Source organism: Ceratotherium simum, chromosome 2 (genome assembly GCF_057802395.1).
Source record: "Ceratotherium simum simum isolate JZ-2026a chromosome 2, ASM5780239v1, whole genome shotgun sequence".
In the NCBI taxonomy this organism is placed as follows: domain Eukaryota; kingdom Metazoa; phylum Chordata; class Mammalia; order Perissodactyla; family Rhinocerotidae; genus Ceratotherium; species Ceratotherium simum.
The window spans coordinates 45,536,895-45,554,367 of NC_141901.1; the positions used below are offsets into that span (position 1 = coordinate 45,536,895).

General features: G+C 41.9%; 1 protein-coding gene across 1 annotated transcript; it reads left to right on the forward strand.

The window, feature by feature from the left end:
* The first annotated feature begins 10,564 nt into the window (after positions 1-10,564).
* MCL1 (MCL1 apoptosis regulator, BCL2 family member) lies at positions 10,565-14,062 on the forward strand. The gene is made up of 3 exons (XM_004435964.3): positions 10,565-11,344; positions 11,692-11,939; positions 12,471-14,062. The coding sequence occupies exons 1-3, from the start codon at positions 10,675-10,677 to the stop codon at positions 12,585-12,587; spliced, it is 1,035 nt and encodes a 344-aa protein (XP_004436021.1). The 5' UTR covers positions 10,565-10,674; the 3' UTR covers positions 12,588-14,062.
* The last annotated feature ends 3,411 nt before the right edge of the window (positions 14,063-17,473 follow it).

A 17,473-nucleotide genomic window follows, 5' to 3' on the forward strand; every position in this document is an offset into this window, starting at 1 on the left:
TCCTCTATTTTGTATGTGGGACACCACCACAGCATGGCTGATGAGTGGTGTGTAGGTCCACACCCAGGATCCGAACCTGAAGTCCCCAGGCTGCCAAAGCAGAGCGTGCGAACTTAACCACTATGCCACTGGGCCAGCCTCTGTATGTCCTCTATTTTAATTGCCTACTTTGCCCATATTTCTGTTGGGTCTCCTAGGTAATTTTCAAAACATATTATACCATATCTCCTAGGTCATTCATATATTTTTCTTTCTTTTTTTTTAAACCTTTGTGCTAGACTTTACATTTAACCCATTTAAACTAAATCTTGTTAGATTTGGCCTAGCCTGCCACAATCTCTTTGCATTTTGATTCTGCTCTCCAACATATTCATTATCCCTCCCCCCCCCTTTTTTTTTTGTGAGGAAGATCAGCCCTGAGCTAACATCCATGCCAATCCTCTTCTTTTTGCGGAGGAAGACAGGCTCTGAGCTAACATCTATTGCCAATCCTCCTCCTCTTTTTCCCCAAAGCCCCAGTAGATAGTTGCATGTCATAGTGGCACATCCTTCTAGTTGCTGTTATGTGGGACACCGCCTCAGCATGGCTGGAGAAGGGGTGCATCAGTGCAGGCCTGGGATCCAAACCCCGAGCCGCCAGTAGCAGAACACGTACACTTAACTGCTAAGCCACATCCCTCCCATATTCTTGATATCGATAGATGTGATCATCTGTCACCAATGTTAACTAAACCATTGGTACAAACATTCAACAGGATAGCACCCTGGTCAGAGCCTGGTGGTATGTACTAGAGACCTCTAATTTGGTATTAATACATTATCAATTAATAGGATTCTGGGTATTGCTCACATTATCTTTTCAGCCAATAGCAATTAGGAACCTGGTCCAATTGGAACCTGCAGCTGCAGGCCCCATTGTCAGACTTCACAGAAGAGAAGTCTGAGTTCCATGTCCCAGGCCAAAAGGAGAAAAATTGAAATGGAGTTGTAGGGGGCCGGCCCTGTGGCTTAGCGGTTAAGTGTGCACACTCTGATACTAGCAACCCGGGTTCTGATCCCGGGTGCACACTGACGCACTGCTTGTCTGGCCATGCTGAGGCGGTGTCCCACATACAGCAACTAGAAGGATGTGCAACTATGACATACAACTATCTACTGGGGCCTTGGGGAGAAAAAAGGAGGAGGATTGGCAATAGATGTTAGCTCAGGGCCGGTCTTCCTCAGCAAAAAGAGGAGGATTGGCATGGATGTTAGCTCAGGGCTGATCTTCCTCACAAAAAAAAACAAAAAAAAGAAAGAAATGGAGTTGTAAATCAAGTTTGCTACCCCTTTCCTGGGCTTCTGTCATCTGGGTCAGCTTTTTTAAGGATCTGCTTCTTTCATTTCAGAACCCACAGATTTTCTAAAAACTTATAAATTGTCATTTATTCTTCAATTTTTTATCACTTAGTTTGGGCCAGCTACAGTTGCAGTCTACCAGATCCTTTGTGGCTTCACTTCTTTCCCTGTCCACTTTAAGCTCCGTAGATAATGATCTTCAGACACTTTTACCACACCCTCGATTACCTTTATCTTTTGTTCTTTGGTCCCAACTACCTCACCACTCCCCAGTTCTAGATCAGTCTAGTCTTTATGTTTATTTATTCATTCAAGAAATATTTATCAAGTGCCTACTGATGTGCCAAGAGTTGTTCTAGGTACTGGGGATAGAGGTGTGTTTACTCTACTTCTGGTTGTTGGCTGCTGCTTTATGGGAGAGCATTAGAACTGGTACCAGTGTGTGTTTCCAGCCTTAACTTGGCAGTCCTCACAGGAAGCCAGATGCCTTGTGAACTTCTCACAGCTGCTCTCTTCAAGCACCTCTCTCTATAGTCCCAGTCTCTGCCTTTTGTAGACCACCTTGCATTCCACCTCAAAAGGACAACAAACAAGTGCCAAATTCCCCAGCATTCCTCCTCTTGACCTCTAACCTGACCTGTGAGGTATCTTCCTGCTTGGCTAAAGAAGAGGATCTCCTTACAGAGATCCTCCTTACCTTGAGTCTTTTCCCTCCCATCTGTCTCTTCGGGAATACTGTGCCCTATCAATTGTCCCTTCTCTCTCCTTTATCATTTCTTTCATTCCATAAGATCCTTCTCTGTAACCTACAAATATGTTTGAATACCTCATTCTAAAAAAAATCTTTCTTCTTTCTTTAACCCAACCACCCTCTGCTTTCTCATCATTCTCAAATTTCTTGAAAATGAAATTTTCAACTCCTATTTACTCTTTAACCCAGTGAAATTCAGCTTTTGCCCTCATTATTTTATAAAATCCATTCTCAAAACAACCTAATTGCCAAGTACAATGCCCTATTTTCAGTCCTTACCTGAATGTTTTCCTCTCCTGCCTTTCTGGGAACTCCTAACTTTCTACCTTCATACAGTCTATAATAAATATTTATTGATCACTTTCTGTGTGCCAGCCACAGGGCTAGGTGCTGGGAATATAGCAGTGAGAAGATAGACCAAGCCTCTGCTCCCATGGAACTTACAGTGAGGGGGTATGGGGGCACAAACATTCAACAAAGAATCAGACTTCCGTTCCCAGCAATATAACAGACTAGATACCCTGACAACTATTCTACTACAAAACACCAGCTCAAATACAAAAAGCAGAAGCACAAATCCAAAAATATAAGGCTGAAATTGGTGGCTACTCTAGAGGCATATGCTAATCCCCAGTGGCAGTCAGAGCTTCTATCTTAATCGTTTCCCAGGGGACGGTACACAAAGCCGAGGGCTTGTGCAGAAAGAGCAGCTGGATTGGAAACCCCCTGAATAAGGCTAGGACTCCCGTGGGCTCCACTCTAAGTGAAAGGGTAAACCAGAAAATACCCACCCTGATAAGAGAGACAACAAGGAATGTCCCTATCTCAGTCTTGGCTCTGAATCAGGGGAAAAAGATCTCCCCTGGGAATTCACAAGCTAGTCTTCTCATGAGTTTATAGACTGAATTCACAATACCCAAATAAACAGAAAAACTTTAAGCCCAGAATTTATTTTAAAGTACTGTAGTCACAGGTTGGTAGTATCTGCAGGTACTTGAGAGAACCACACACAAATCCTCTCTGGAGAAAGGCACCTTCAATCCAGACCTCAAAAAATCCCTAGAGATCAAGTTCCTTCAAATATGAGTTCACAAATAGAAATCCCAAAACAAGGCAACAGGAAATACGGCACCATGAATGAGAATAAGCAGAAGTTATAAACAGCAGAGACTTTGGATACTGGAATTATAATACAGCATATAAATAAGTGTGTTTAATATATTTAAAGGAAAAAAGTAATAAAAGTATGACTAAAGAATAAGAAACTATAAAAATGACAAGACATGGGGCCGGCCCCGTGGCTTAGTGGTTAAATGCGCATGCTCCGCTGCTGGCGGCCCGGGTTCAGATCCCGGGCGCGCACCGACGCACTGCTTCTCTGGCCATGCTGAGGCGGCGTCCCACATACAGCAACTAGAAGGAAGTGCAGCTATGACATACAACTATCTACTGGGGCTACTTGGGGGAAAATAAATAAATAAATAAAATTAAAAATGACAAGACAAGATTTTAAAAGGTACAATCAATTTCTAGAAATTTAAGATAATAATTAATTTAAAATTATTATTAAAACAGACATAATTAAAATTGATATATATGCTGTGAAGGAAAATAATGGATGCCTGAAAACATAAGAGGGTTACGGGCTCAATTGTGTACCCTTAAAATACATATGTTGAAGTCCTAATCCCCAGTACCTTAGAATGTGACTGTATTTGGAGTCTTTAAAGAAGTAATTAAGGTTAAATGAGGTCATGAGAGTGGGGCCCTAATCCAATATGACTAGTGTCCTTATAAAAGTAGATCAGGACACAGACATGCCTAAAGGAAAGACCATGTGAAGACAGGAGAAGACTAGCTTGAAATCTCAGATTTTATCATTGGCAACAAATACTGTCAGTTGTTTTCCTTGAAGTGACAGGCTCACTTTGTTCAGTTTTGAGAAAATGCAAAATACTCAAGTCTAAATAACCATAGTTTGACTATCAGTCATTCTTTCAAGTTAAAATGGTGATTCATTAAAAAAAGCAGCTAATTCAGCTCTTAACTCAAATAACTCACAAATACTTTTCCTGGAGACAACCATCATACTTTGATACAAAGCAGAAGTACTTTATGTTTACTTCTCATCTTGTCAAACAGAATATTAAAAGCCATGTACTCAAGGGTTGAGGTTTAATAAAATTAATAATTTTTATGGCTTCGTCAAGGTGATTTCGTAAATGAAACTGGCCCTTCTTTTCACTGCAAGTGTGTGGCAGTAAAGAATACATGACTACTGGTACAGTTTGGTATCATTGCCTTGATTTATGCTAAGGTGACAGCAGTTTTACCCCCGTTGCTTTTGCATGATCAGTGCAACTGTCAACACAGTGAAAAAGACAAATAACATCCTAGTATTGTGAAACTATTTTTGACCTCACAGACCCCTCAGAAAGGTTTCAGGGACTCTAGGAGTCTGTGGACTCCACTTTGAGAACTGCTGTCTTAGATCCTTACAATTCTTAAGGTAGGAATACTCTCTTTACAGGTGGGCAAACACACTCAGAAACTAATTTGCCCAGGTCACTGAACTGGTAAGTGATAGGTAGGGCTGGGTTGATCTAATTTGTAGGGATGGATTGATTTGATTTGAAAGCCTGTGTTCTCATGCAGCCCCTCTCTACTGTATATTTCACCATGGTAGTTCCTTGAATACACCACACTGTTTCGGCTCTGTACCTTTGCATATGCTCTGCTCTCTGCTTAGAACGTTTTGTCCCATGTGCTCCTGGTGAACACTCAAACACAGTTGAATACCCACCTCAAAATCACTTTCTCCCCAGGCAGAGTTAACTGTTCCCTCCTCTATGTGCTTCTGTATTTTGCTCATAAGTCTAATTTTGGCACCAAACATGTTTTCATTTTAATGCCGCCATATTTGTCAATTTTTTCCTCTATGGTATATCTTGTTTAGTAACTCTTTCCTACCCTGAGTTCATATATAATATGTATTATATATAGTTCATATATATATATGAACTACATATATATATAATATTATATACATATGAGTTTTTAAGTTTTTAACCCACCTGGAATTTATTTTTTATGTATGGTATGAGGTAGAGATCCAGTTTTCTTTTTTCCCATATATATATCCAGTTGTCCTAGCTGCACGTATTGAGCAATCCACCTTTTTCCTACTGATCTGCAATGCTGCTTCTATTGTCAAGTTTCCATATACATATGTCTATCTGTGGGTTCTCTATTCTGTTACATTGATCCATTTGTCTATCCCTGCTAATATCACAGTCTTTTTTTTCTGTAGACTTATATGTCATGATGTCTAGCATGGCTAGTCCCCTCGTTGTTGTTCTTTTTTTTTCTTTTTCTTTCAAGAGTATCTTGGCTAGTCTTGGCCCTTTGGTCTTCCATGTAAGTTTTAGAATTAACTTATCCAGTTTCTTATTTGGAACAACATTCAATCTATGTATCAGTTTGCAGGAGAACTGACATTTTTACAATTATGAGCCTTCCTATATGTGAACGTGGTGTATGTTTCTATTTGGGTTTTTCTTGAATGTATTTCAATAGAGTTTTATAATTTTCTCCATATAGTTTTGCACGTAGTGACTGCTGGTTGTGCTTCCTTTCTTCTATAGTAACAGAATCCCCAATTTTCAGCTGGAGACTCAGACACTCAGAATAAAGACTATATTTCCTAGCCTCTCTTGCAGCTAGGAGATCTTGTAACCCAATTGCCAGCTAATAGGATATTCACAAAAAGGGTATGTAACTTCTGGGAAGTATCATTAAAGGAAACTAGATACCCTTTGCCTTCCCTTTTCTCCTTCCTGCTGGTTGGAATGCAGATAACATGGATGAAGCTAGTTATCTTGGACCATGAGGTAGAAAAGCATGTATGAGGATAGCAGAACATAATAGAAGGAATATGAGTTCCTGATCATTATGGAACCACCATGCCAACTCTGGGTTCTGTCTGAAAGGAAGAAGAATGAATATTAGATAAGGCAACTAGCAATGTCTGTTAACAACTTCTGAGAGGCTACTGAACCCTAGTTGTATGCTAGTGTTACCTGTGGAGACTAGGGCCTGAAATTATGATCTTGTAGGCAGAAATGATAATTATGGTATTGTGATGGGAAGCACAGTATGAAAAGAGTATGGAAGAGTATGGTATGCAGTAAGAAGTGTAGAAAATAGCCAATTAAGCAAGAAGTTCAATTAATGATTTTGACACAAAAAGATGAGATCAACCTTTTTAGTATGTGATCAAAATAATCTTTAGAGATTATTTATGGCCACAGGGGGGATTGTTTAGGAAAAATCTTGCACATTTAGGAACAAGGCAAAAAGATGACTACATGATCTTTTAATATCTTGCTAGAGCCATTTTCAAATAAGTCTGACTGAGGGTCATCAGATTATCTTGGAGAATGTAATTTTGTTTGATTAGCACCCAGAAGTTTTACAACCCTTAAAAAGTTAGAGGGTAAATATGTAGAAAACTAATAAGGTATAGTAATTTTTTTCTAGTCTACTAAAGAAGATAACTCTAAAAGTTATAGTTTATTGCCTTATAGGACATTAACTGCCTTTGTCCCTTAGTATCTTTGGTTAGCATCTTTTCCTATTGACTATATAAATCCCAATTTTTCATATCTTCACAGAACTAGCTTTGTCATTCTGTTGATTCCTTCATTATTGAGGAAAATAAAATTTTGATATGTGGAAAGAAAGAAAGAATATGATATGAAGAGGCCTTAGAGCTTAAAAGCAAAAGATTAGCCTCAGCTTAGAGGAAGAGAACAGGGTGTTCCAGTAGTTCTGGAATTTTCTACCAGCAAAGTGGAGAGCCTCCCAAAATTCAAGTTATATATAGGGCCTAAAAACAAAACAAACAAACAAAACACTGCTTTACTAGGCTGAGGAATAAAAGGGTTGAATAATTAAGAGAGGCAGTAAGGATAAGAGCAAGAGTTTTTTAATTAGAGAAGGGGACAGGTAACATGAGATATTAAGTATGACCAACTTCAGGCCCCAAAAGACTGGAGAACAAGGGTATTATAGCACATCTTAGTTCCTACATTGGGACCTAATTTTTTTTTTATTTTCTATTTTGAAAGAAATGATGTAAATGAATTCTCTGAAACAAAGGCACATTTTGAGGAGGAAATGTGCTCACAGTTTGGAGAAGTTTCAAAGGATTCAATACATGCCTACAAGAAAGACTGGCACAGTCGGGATGTCAACAATGCTTTTCTTTTGAGGTTCAGGACTGTGGCCAATATAGTCATCCTAAGAACAAGAGCCATTCTTGATATGTAGTATGCACAAATCCAGAGGTTCCAGTGACTCTGAATAATACTAAGGATCAAAAGACCTCCTAAGTAAACTAAAATTCCCTGAGGACAGGACCTCCCAGACATCCTGGAGACATGCTGACTCCTTGCCTCTAAGCTGCACAGACCCTTTCCCCTACTAGTGAGAGTAGTGGTTCTCTAGGGCAGTCCATAGGAGTTTGGAACTACCTGTTAATCTTACGTAATATGGACGCCTTATTTATGATAATGTCACACTCTGTTCTGTCATCCTTTTAGTCATCAAGCCCTATAGACTCTGCTTCCACAGTGTCTCTTCATGTTATCTTTTCTCCTTCCACTACCACCACCTGAGTATAGGTCACCATTAATTCTTGCCTATCATATTGCAGTACCCTCCTAATTTATTTCTTTGCTTCCAATCCTTTCTCCTCAATCCATTCTAAAACCCACAATTAGGGTAATGAACCTAAATTAGAGCATATACTCTAGTGCTCTGTGGTTCCCAACTGCCTAAAAAAGTTCAAAGCTCTTTGACTGGCTTTCAAAGCCCTCAATAATATGACCGCATCCCACTTTTCTAGCCTTTATATATCACATATTAGTAAACATTCAGATTCATCCATTAAACAATGGGGTGTCTGCCATGGGTCAGGCATGGCTAGAGTTACAAAGGGAAACAGGATAAGTGTCCTCATCAAGTGGACAGCCAGTGGAAGAGATGAATAAAACTGAAGAGTAACCAATGTGGAAGAAAGAAAACCAGGAGAGTGTGGTGCCCTAAAAGGCACATGAAGAAAGTGTTTTAAGAAGGGAATGATCAGGGCCAGCCCCATGGCTTAACGGTGAAGTGCGCGCACTCTGCTACTGGCGGCCTGGGTTCAGATCCCGGGCACACACCGACACACCACTTGTCTGGCCATGCTGAGGCGGCGTCCCACATACAGCAACTAGCAGGATGTGTGACATACAACTATCTACTGGGGCTTTGGGGAGAAAAAGGAAAAAAAAGGAAGAGGATTGGCAATAGATGTTAGCTCAGGGCCGGTCTTCCTCTGCAAAAAGAGGAGGGTTAGCATGGATGTTAGCTCAGGGCTGATCCGCCTCACAAAAAAAAAAAAAAAGAAGGGAATGATCAACCACCTCAAATACTGCTGAGAGGCCAAGTAAAACGAGGACTGCAAATTAACCACTGAAACTTGGCCACGTCGAGGTCATTGATGACATTGACAAGAATGGGTGGGAATGAAAGCTTGATTAGAGTGGGTTCAAGAGAGAAATGGGGGTAAGGAGTTTGAAGATTTTTGCTATAAAGGGGAACATCAAAGAATTTAAGTTCTGGGGAAGGCTTTTTAAAGATATGAGAGAACATCAGGTTTCTATGCTGATGGGAATGGTTCAATAGAGAGAGAAGTTGACGATGCAAGATGTAAAAAGATAACTGCAAGTACTTGAGTAGGCAAAGGAGATGGGATCCAATGCACAAGTGAAGAGGCTGATCTGAGATGGCAGGGAAGGCTCATTTATTTTAACCATAGGAAAGACAGAATGGAAATAGAAAGGAGTAAATTAGTAGATTTGGTGGTGAGAAATGAAGTTTTTCTCTCCTGATTGCTTCCATTTTCTCAGTGAAGTAAGTTAACAGCTGAGAGTAAGGAAGGGAGGAGGGAATACTGGAGGACAGAAGAGAAGGTGTGTAATAGTCATCTTGGATCAAAGGACAGTGAATTGATTAAGGAAAAGCAACAGGATTGCTGAGCACTTGAGATCTCTGGCTGTAAACTTAAAGTGAAACTTGCAGTGCATTTCCTTTTCAGCCTCTGAAAAAGAAAAAGCCTTTGCACTTGCTATTTTCTCAATCTCCCCTTGACTACCTGATAAAATCGTATCCTAGAAAGCCCAGCAGAAAAGCTACCTCCTCCATGAGGTCTTCCTCTAGCTCTCCTAGCCCAAAGTGAATTTTCCAACCTCTCAACTCTAATATTAAGTTGTTGATGCCTCCTATAGAGCATATATGCCATCTCACATTATGGTTGGATGCTGTGCAAGATTAGAAGTTCCTTAAATAGAGAAACCATTTCTTATTCACTACAACCACAGATGTTTCTCTCCATCCTCTCTGCCATTGATGACATTGCCTCTCTGCCACATATTATAAATCCCCGTGGTTCTAGGTCCTGTCCAAATACATAATTGTGTGGTGTGGGCACCCTAGCTCCTTATTAAATTGATATTTGCGGAAATAGGAACCTTGCTCACCTTTCCTGCTTATGTCCCTCAAATGCCTTATTCCTGAATTTTAGCTATTTATTTTTACAGATCTTTTAACAAAAAGAGGTTGCTTCAATTAATGTTAGCTCACATATATGGCATTATAACAGGATCCTTGTCCTCAAGAGGTTTATCCCTAGAGTCAAATGTGTCTTATTATCAATACAAAAATATATGGTGTCAGGAGTCTCAGAAGAGGTGCTAATAGAGTAAGGCCTAAGTGTAAACAGCACCCGAGACTGGGGAGTAGAGATGGGAATGGGAGAAAGCAAGTAGGGAGACTGGAATAAAATTTAGCTGGGGCAGAACAAATTTCGTTTAGTCAACTTAAATATAAATGATTCTGTAGGGCAGTCCAGGGAGCATTCCCATTTCCAAACATTGTTGGAAGGAGTAGAGAGCCGAGGATGTGCAAAATAACTACAGGTCCCCAACAGTGCCCTCTTCTTTACCCATATTATCTAAGACTGTTGTTCCCCATTCATGGCAGAACTTCCTCATGCCCTTTCCTCAATCTCTGAGTGATTCAATGGTTAAGACTTTGCTATGGAAAAACCTCTGGCACAAAAGCCACAGCAGGGGCTCGCAAATCGGGACTCAGAGAAGCACCGAAGCAGCGGTGAGCAGGCCCAGGTCCGCCCACGTGAAAAGCGCGAGCCCACCGCCCAAGCACCCGAGCGGCCGTTACGTAAGCGGCCGCAGGAAGGCCCGAGAGCCGGAAGGCCACCCAGCCCTAGGCCCCGCCTTGTCCCGGCGGTTAGACGCCGTGCGCAATTCTCCGGAAGCTCCCGCCCCTTTCCCTTTTATGGGAGTTGTTTTTTTTTTTTTCTTCTCGAGTTGCTGACGCCACCGCGTAGGACTGGCCCTAAAACCGTGATCTAGGAGCACCTCTCTCACTGGGTACTTCCGCTTCCTACAAGCAAGGAGTCAGTGCCTCCCCCGTTTTTCTCACCCAGGCAGCGGCGGCGAAGGAGACTGCAGGGGCTTGCAATGTTTGGCCTCAAAAGAAACGCAGTAATCGGACTCAACCTCTACTGTGGGGGCGCCGGGCTGGCGGCCGGCAGCGGCGGCGGCGCCTCCTCTTCGGGAGGGCGGCTTTTGGCTGCGGGGAAGGAGGCCACGGCCCGGCGAGAGGGAGGGGGAGGGGAAGCCGGCGCGAGCCCCCCGGCCACTCTCGCGCCGGACGCCCTGAAGGTCGCGCGGCCCTCGCCCATTGGCGCCGAGGGCCCCGACGTCATCGCGCCCCCCGCGAGGCTGCTGTTCTTCGCGCCCACCCGCTGCGCGTCGCCGCCTGAAGGAATGGAAGCCCCCGCCGCCGACGCCATCATGTCGCCCGAGGAGGAGCTGGATGGGTACGAGCCGGAGCCTCTGGGGAAGCGGCCGGCTGTCCTGCCCTTGCGGCAGTTGGTCCGGGAAGCCAGCAATGGCCTCTGCACGAACGGCTCACTCCCCTCGACGCCGCCCTCAGCAGAGGAGGAGGAGGAGGACGAGTTGTACCGGCAATCGCTGGAGATCATCTCTCGGTACCTTCGGGAACAGGCAACCGGCGCCAAGGACACGAAGCCAATGGGCGGGTCTGGGGCCGCCAGCCGGAAGGCGTTAGAGACCCTGCGACGGGTCGGGGACGGAGTGCAGCGCAACCACGAGACGGCCTTCCAAGGTAAGGGGGTTAGTCACGAAGCCGCACTGCCCTTTTTTCATCTCTCCCTGGACTCACCCGTCTTGGGTGGGTGGAAACCGAAACGAGTCAGTGTTGAAACGATTCTCATCTATTTCTGAAACCAGAATATTCTGGCCCTGAGTCATTGTTTCCGCCCATCTTGATTCTTTTGGAAATGGCAGCTCTGTTCAAAGCCCGGAAAGGGTGGGATGTCAGTTTTCCAGTGGGGTCGGCCTGAGTTCTGTAGAGCCCAAATAGCGATTTCCCCCGCCGTGGGTGGGCGGTCGAATCGTGCCTGGTTTAGACAAAGGAGGCCGTGAGAACCTGCATGCTTTTCTCCCTCTCAGGCATGCTTCGGAAACTGGACATCAAAAATGAAGACGATGTCAAATCTATATCTCGAGTGATGGTCCACGTTTTCAGTGACGGAGTAACAAACTGGGGCAGGATTGTGACTCTTATTTCTTTTGGTGCCTTTGTGGCCAAACACTTGAAGAGTATAAACCAAGAAAGCTGCATCGAACCATTAGCAGAAAGCATCACAGATGTCCTAGTAAGGACAAAACGAGACTGGCTAGTCAAACAAAGAGGCTGGGTAAGTTTGTTTTCGGGTTGAAGAGGGACCTTAGAGTGGAAATGGAATGGAGAATTTTATAAAGTGGAGATATCTAAAGGTTTTTGTGATGCACAGCTCAGTTTTCAAGCTCTAACTTATGGACGTCTGGTTGCTTGATGTTGATTTAAGTAGTGGGTCCATGGAGATAGTGGTATTACTGTCTTAATTGTTGCATAAAAAAAGCCTGTAAGCTATTTTACTGGTTGCTGAGTCTTTTGCTTTTGATATATTATTATAATTCAGCTGGGTACTCTTTACACTAGTAGATTCAAATTATGCATATATAAGAATCACCTGGGGATAATAGTAAACTACATTGCTGAGCACACCTCCCTCCTCCTCAATTGAATAATGTGTCTCTTGCAGCCCCAGAGGGTGTATAATAGTTGGTTCATCATTGCATTTTGGGGGGAACCTTAGATATTTTAATTCATCTTTTCTCTGTGAATAGTGTTTTTAAGCCAGTATAAACCCACACTTGAAAATATGCTTTTCTTTTTTGTTTTTTAGGATGGGTTTGTGGAGTTCTTCCGTGTAGAGGACCTAGAAGGCAGCATCAGAAATGTGCTGCTGGCTTGTGCAGGTGTTGCTGGAGTAGGAGCTGGTTTGGCATATCTAATAAGATAGTCTTTTAAGTGCAATAATTGACTCTTAACTGACTCCAGCCACCCAAAACCAATACAGTCTGCTGTGAAATCAAATATATTTATGAAGTTGGACTTGAAGATGTCCAGGCTGTCAGGAGTTCTACTGGAGCAACATAGAAAAGCACATGGCAAAAGGACTATGGCTAACAGGAATAAATACATGGGAAAAGTAGTTCCCCTTGAAGAGTCACTGTGTGAAAGAAGCAAAGTTCAGTTTCAGGAACAGGCAAACTTTGGGAGGCCATGGAGGAGGACTTTTAGATTTAGTCAAGATGGTAGGGTGGAGAGACTTAATTTCCTTGTCTAGAACAGGAGAGTGGCCAGTAGCCAGGCTAGTCATAGAGTTCGTTAACTACACCCACTGAATTAATTAACTTCCTATAGTGTTAAAAGAGAAGCACTAACAATGTCAGTGGTCTGTGTAAAATGGATTTGAGCTATAGGGATAGAACTATGACTAGAAGCCTGAGTCCTGTACAACAGAGCGCGAAGGGAAGCTTTTCTCTCTAGCTTTCCCAGGCATACTTCTTGAAGAATAGAAAGTCCAAGTGCTCAGGACTTTTATATCTGTTCTACTTTTTCTTGGTTTGAGTGATTCTTAGTTTATTAGCCTAGTAATGGCCAAGAGTACTTGACTTAAGGCACAATGATGACCGAAATATGGAATAGCTTGTAAATGTATTTGTAAAAATTGTATATATTTTTACAGAAAGCCTTTTTCTTTGAAATGTAAAGGGAGAAGAATCTTGAATTTACATTGGTTTTTTTCATACCTATTTGAAAATTACAACTTCTGTATTTAGGAACCTATTTCTTATGGTTTTTCTATTCTAAACTTTGTTTTGGCCAGTTCTAGATTGTATACAGAACCAATTGATGTAATCGTATGCAACCTGGTTGTAGTGGAACAATTCTGATAACTGCAGGCTTTAATTTTCCTATCTGATTTTGGTAAGTATTTCTTAGGTTTTTTTAATTTTTAAACCTGGGACTGAGAAACTGAGGGCTGGAGATTAATCCTTTCACTTCGTTACATGTAGGTTTTCAATAATTGGGTCAAAGTGGAGTTTTAAAGGGTTTTGGGAGGGAGGGTGGGCACATGCAGGCTGATGAGTTACAAATAATGGGCTCTGATTGGGCAGCTACTCCTTTGAGTTTCTTTCATTTGACCTAATTTAACTGGTGAAATTTAAACGGAGTTTATGAGCTCATCTTCAAAGCTTTTGCTAAAAGACTTTCAGCTGTTCCAAGTGGGACTTACTAGCAGTATGTATAAAAAGATCACATCAGGTGGATGAGAGACATTTGATCCCTTGTTTGCTTAATAAGTTGTAAAATGATGGCTTGAAAAAAGCAGGCCATAATTTAACCATGGTGCTATTACTAGGCTGGCTTGTTAAACACAAGTCTGAGCCTAGTATGTCAATAAAACAAATGTATATTGTTTCATTTCTATTAATGATTCCCAAACTTTGTTTCAGATTTTTGCCTTGGCATCCCTTTGGATTTCAGACTTGATGTTCTATCAAACTTAGCGTTTATTTCCTATCCTTCCTTGAAATATTTGCTGCTTGTTCTGCTCCCTCTACAGATATATCAGTTCCTATGTCTTTATCCTGCCATCCCTGAACTCTTACTAGGCCTTTTAGTTTTTGGCACTATGAACCCCAACTAGGAACCTTAAGTAACCCCCAGAGGAGTCCACAGACCTTCATCTTTGAAGTGGTAGTACAGTGGGTGCTGTGACAGTAACGGTCATGAGATGGGAGGAGTCCTTTTTCTTTGGACTGGTATCTTTTTGGTTGTTGCTTTATCCTGTCTTTAGGGGGGAAGTTTTCAGAAGTCCCCTTAGGAATTTTCAGAGAAGTGTACAACATCTTGTGTGACTTTCTCTAGGTTCCTTTGTATTTGAATATGATCATTTAAAATTATAGAAACAGGTGGGCTCTGTTCAACCTCGTAGTTATATAAAAGCTACTGGTAAACTGAAGAAAGCTTCTATAGTGAAACTAGGGTTATTTGAAAGCTTCAGCCTCAGAATGTGATCTTTAGTCTATGGACTCCAGATAAAAATAAACATGAATAAAATGACTAAGAATGTAATAGGGAAGAATTGCCCTGCCTGCCCATCTCAGAGCCATAAGGTCATCTAGCTAGAGCTAACTTTACCCATGTATTTATTCTTGATCATAAACCACTTATTTATATCATATCTATCTCTAAGGACCTAAAAGCACTTTATGTAGTTTTTAATTAATCTTAAGATCTGGTTAAGGTGACTAAAAGGCCTGTCTCCCCGTATCCAGTTGTGGAAATAAGCACACAGAGGTAAACTGGTGGAGTTTTAGGAGCCTCACTTCCCGATTGACTTAGGTGTGACTGCTGCAATGTGGATGAGGACCTCAGTTGATATTTTGGGTCACGGGTGGTGAGGGCTTAGGGAGCCCGAGTGCTTTGGGGAAGAGTGGGTGGTTTTATAGGGAGAGGAGGCACGTGTTCTAAGTGCTGACTAGCGCATAGTTCAGGCAAATCCTCCAAAATAGAAAGGGAGGGGCTGCTTGGAAAGATGGCTCTCTCAGCAACTTCTGTCTTATGCTTCTCTCAGGGAAAAACATACAGTACTCTAGTGTCGTCTGTGTACATTCTGTTGGGGGTGAACACCTTGGTTCTAGTTAAACAGCTAATGCTGTTGACAGCTGTGCCAGGAAGGGTTAGGACCAACTACAAATTAATGTGGGCTGTAAAATGTAGTTTGTTTCCCTAACTTCCTGTTTTTCCTGAGAAGAGAATAATAAATCTTTTTCAAATACAAGGTGTGATATGGGTGTTTTCTAATCAATGCCTGTCTTCTTCCCCCTCTTAGGCCTTTTAGGGAAGTCAGCTGAGCAAATAAGTATAGGTGAATTAACAAAAGCCCCAAAAAGCTGATTTGCCTTAGAGCAAGTGACAGTTACCTTCAGAATAACCCCTTTCATTCAAATTAGAGGTGTTAGGTTTTTAATTAAATTGTATTACTGCTGTACTTTGAGTAGTTCCTGTACTTTCTAATACAAAATTCAAAATCCCTGTCCTGATTTTTCTTGTAGTCACCAAATGTTGGTATAATTTTGAGTTAAGAGGGTTCATTACAGCAGTTATTCTATCTCCCCATCTCACTCATCCTTTTGAGATGAAGGAGCTAGAAGAATTAACACCCAACGAGTTTTGATAGGTTTTTGGTGCTAATGTTTCAGTACTTATACATCTTTTCCTCTCCCAAAAAGGAGGTGAGATTAAGCAAGTCGATTTCAGAAACCCTATCCTGTCTTTATTTTCAGCTGCTTTGAAAGGGAGCGGAATCACCATGGAAATGTGCAAATATGAGGTTTGCATGTTGGTTTTAAGCCCTGAGCACCAAATGCTAATCATGCAAACAGTACTCTGCTTTCCCTCATTCAGGTTTTGTCTGTGCATTTAAAAGCGCATTTCTGCTTAGAAGCCCCTTTTTTTCTGTAAGCCTAACTACCAGAAGACAGCAACCTATTATCATTACAAAGAAAGCTGTTTTGTACAAGTGCACGCCGAAGCAGAGGGTGGAGGGAGGGTAGCACGGGACACAAGGGCCCAAATCTTGGCCCAAGTCCAGTTCTGCGCAGTACTGTTAATCCCATTGATGTGATGTGAGGCCATTTCTGTGGCAATGTTCCTTAGTTTTAACACCTTAAAAACGGGTCAGATGGTAACCAGGTAACATGAGTCACTGAGGGAGTCAAAATAATCAACACTTCCCTTCGATTGACTCAACCAGACTTTTTCTTTCAGTTCCTGTTTTGCAACTTTAGAGCCAGCTCTTCGCACTGTTCCCTTTCAGAAAACTTTAAAGCAGTTGTGACAGCTGGAGGGAGGATTTTACAAAAATTATTGTAAAGTGAAATAACTTGTGCAACTGCTGTGTAGCATGGCTCCAACCAGATGCCCAGAGCATGGGCCATAAATTTTGCAGTTCAAGACAATCAGCTGAGTCTCTTAATTTATCCCAGTTCTTTTTGGCTCCACTTGTTCACTGATTACAGAACTTTGTCTCCCACACTGTTCAAAGACTTCTCAGTTTCAAGATTTGAAAACTTAATTCTGTCCCTCTTCTTTAGTTTCAAAGTTGTTACAATGTTATCTTAGTTATGTGAAGCATGTGGAACCATGGGGGTTGGCGATCTGCCTCCAGGCAGATGTAACCAACCTCTCTGAGAATTAAGTGTTCTTTAATGATGATTCTTGTGAGGTAAAAAAAGAACACATGTGGCAGGCTTTTATTCCTACACTATACCTGGTTTCTCTTTTGCATTACCATTCTTTATCTGCATAGAAGAATAGTTCCTGACTGTTGGGAAGTGCATTGGGGCCAAGAACACTAGTCTGGATTTTACCCCTTCCAAGTATCTATAACCGTAGCTTGTGTCTGTTATTCTTCGCTTTGCCTTCTCTCCTCAACCCCTGTTCAGGGATTCCTTCTCTCCTCAACCCCTGTTCAGGGAGTCCCTTAGTTTATGTTTCAACACTACGATGAACGGGGACATTTAATGAGCTCTAGGCAGCCAGATGTTAAGTCTCTTCATTTATCCATTTCATGGCAGTGGACTCCTTACTATGTACCAGGCACTGTTGGATGCTGGAATTATAAAGAGGATAATTCTTCCCCTTAAGAAACTGTCAAAAAAGACTAGGGAACAGTGGAAAGAAACATGACAACTAAATGCAGGGTGATCTTTGATTGGATCCTGGATGAAAAGAGCTGTAAAGACAATGGGGACAATTGGGGAAATTTTAACATGGTAGTACTGTATCAAGGTTAAGTTTCTTGAGTGTATTATATTGTGGTATGCAAGATAA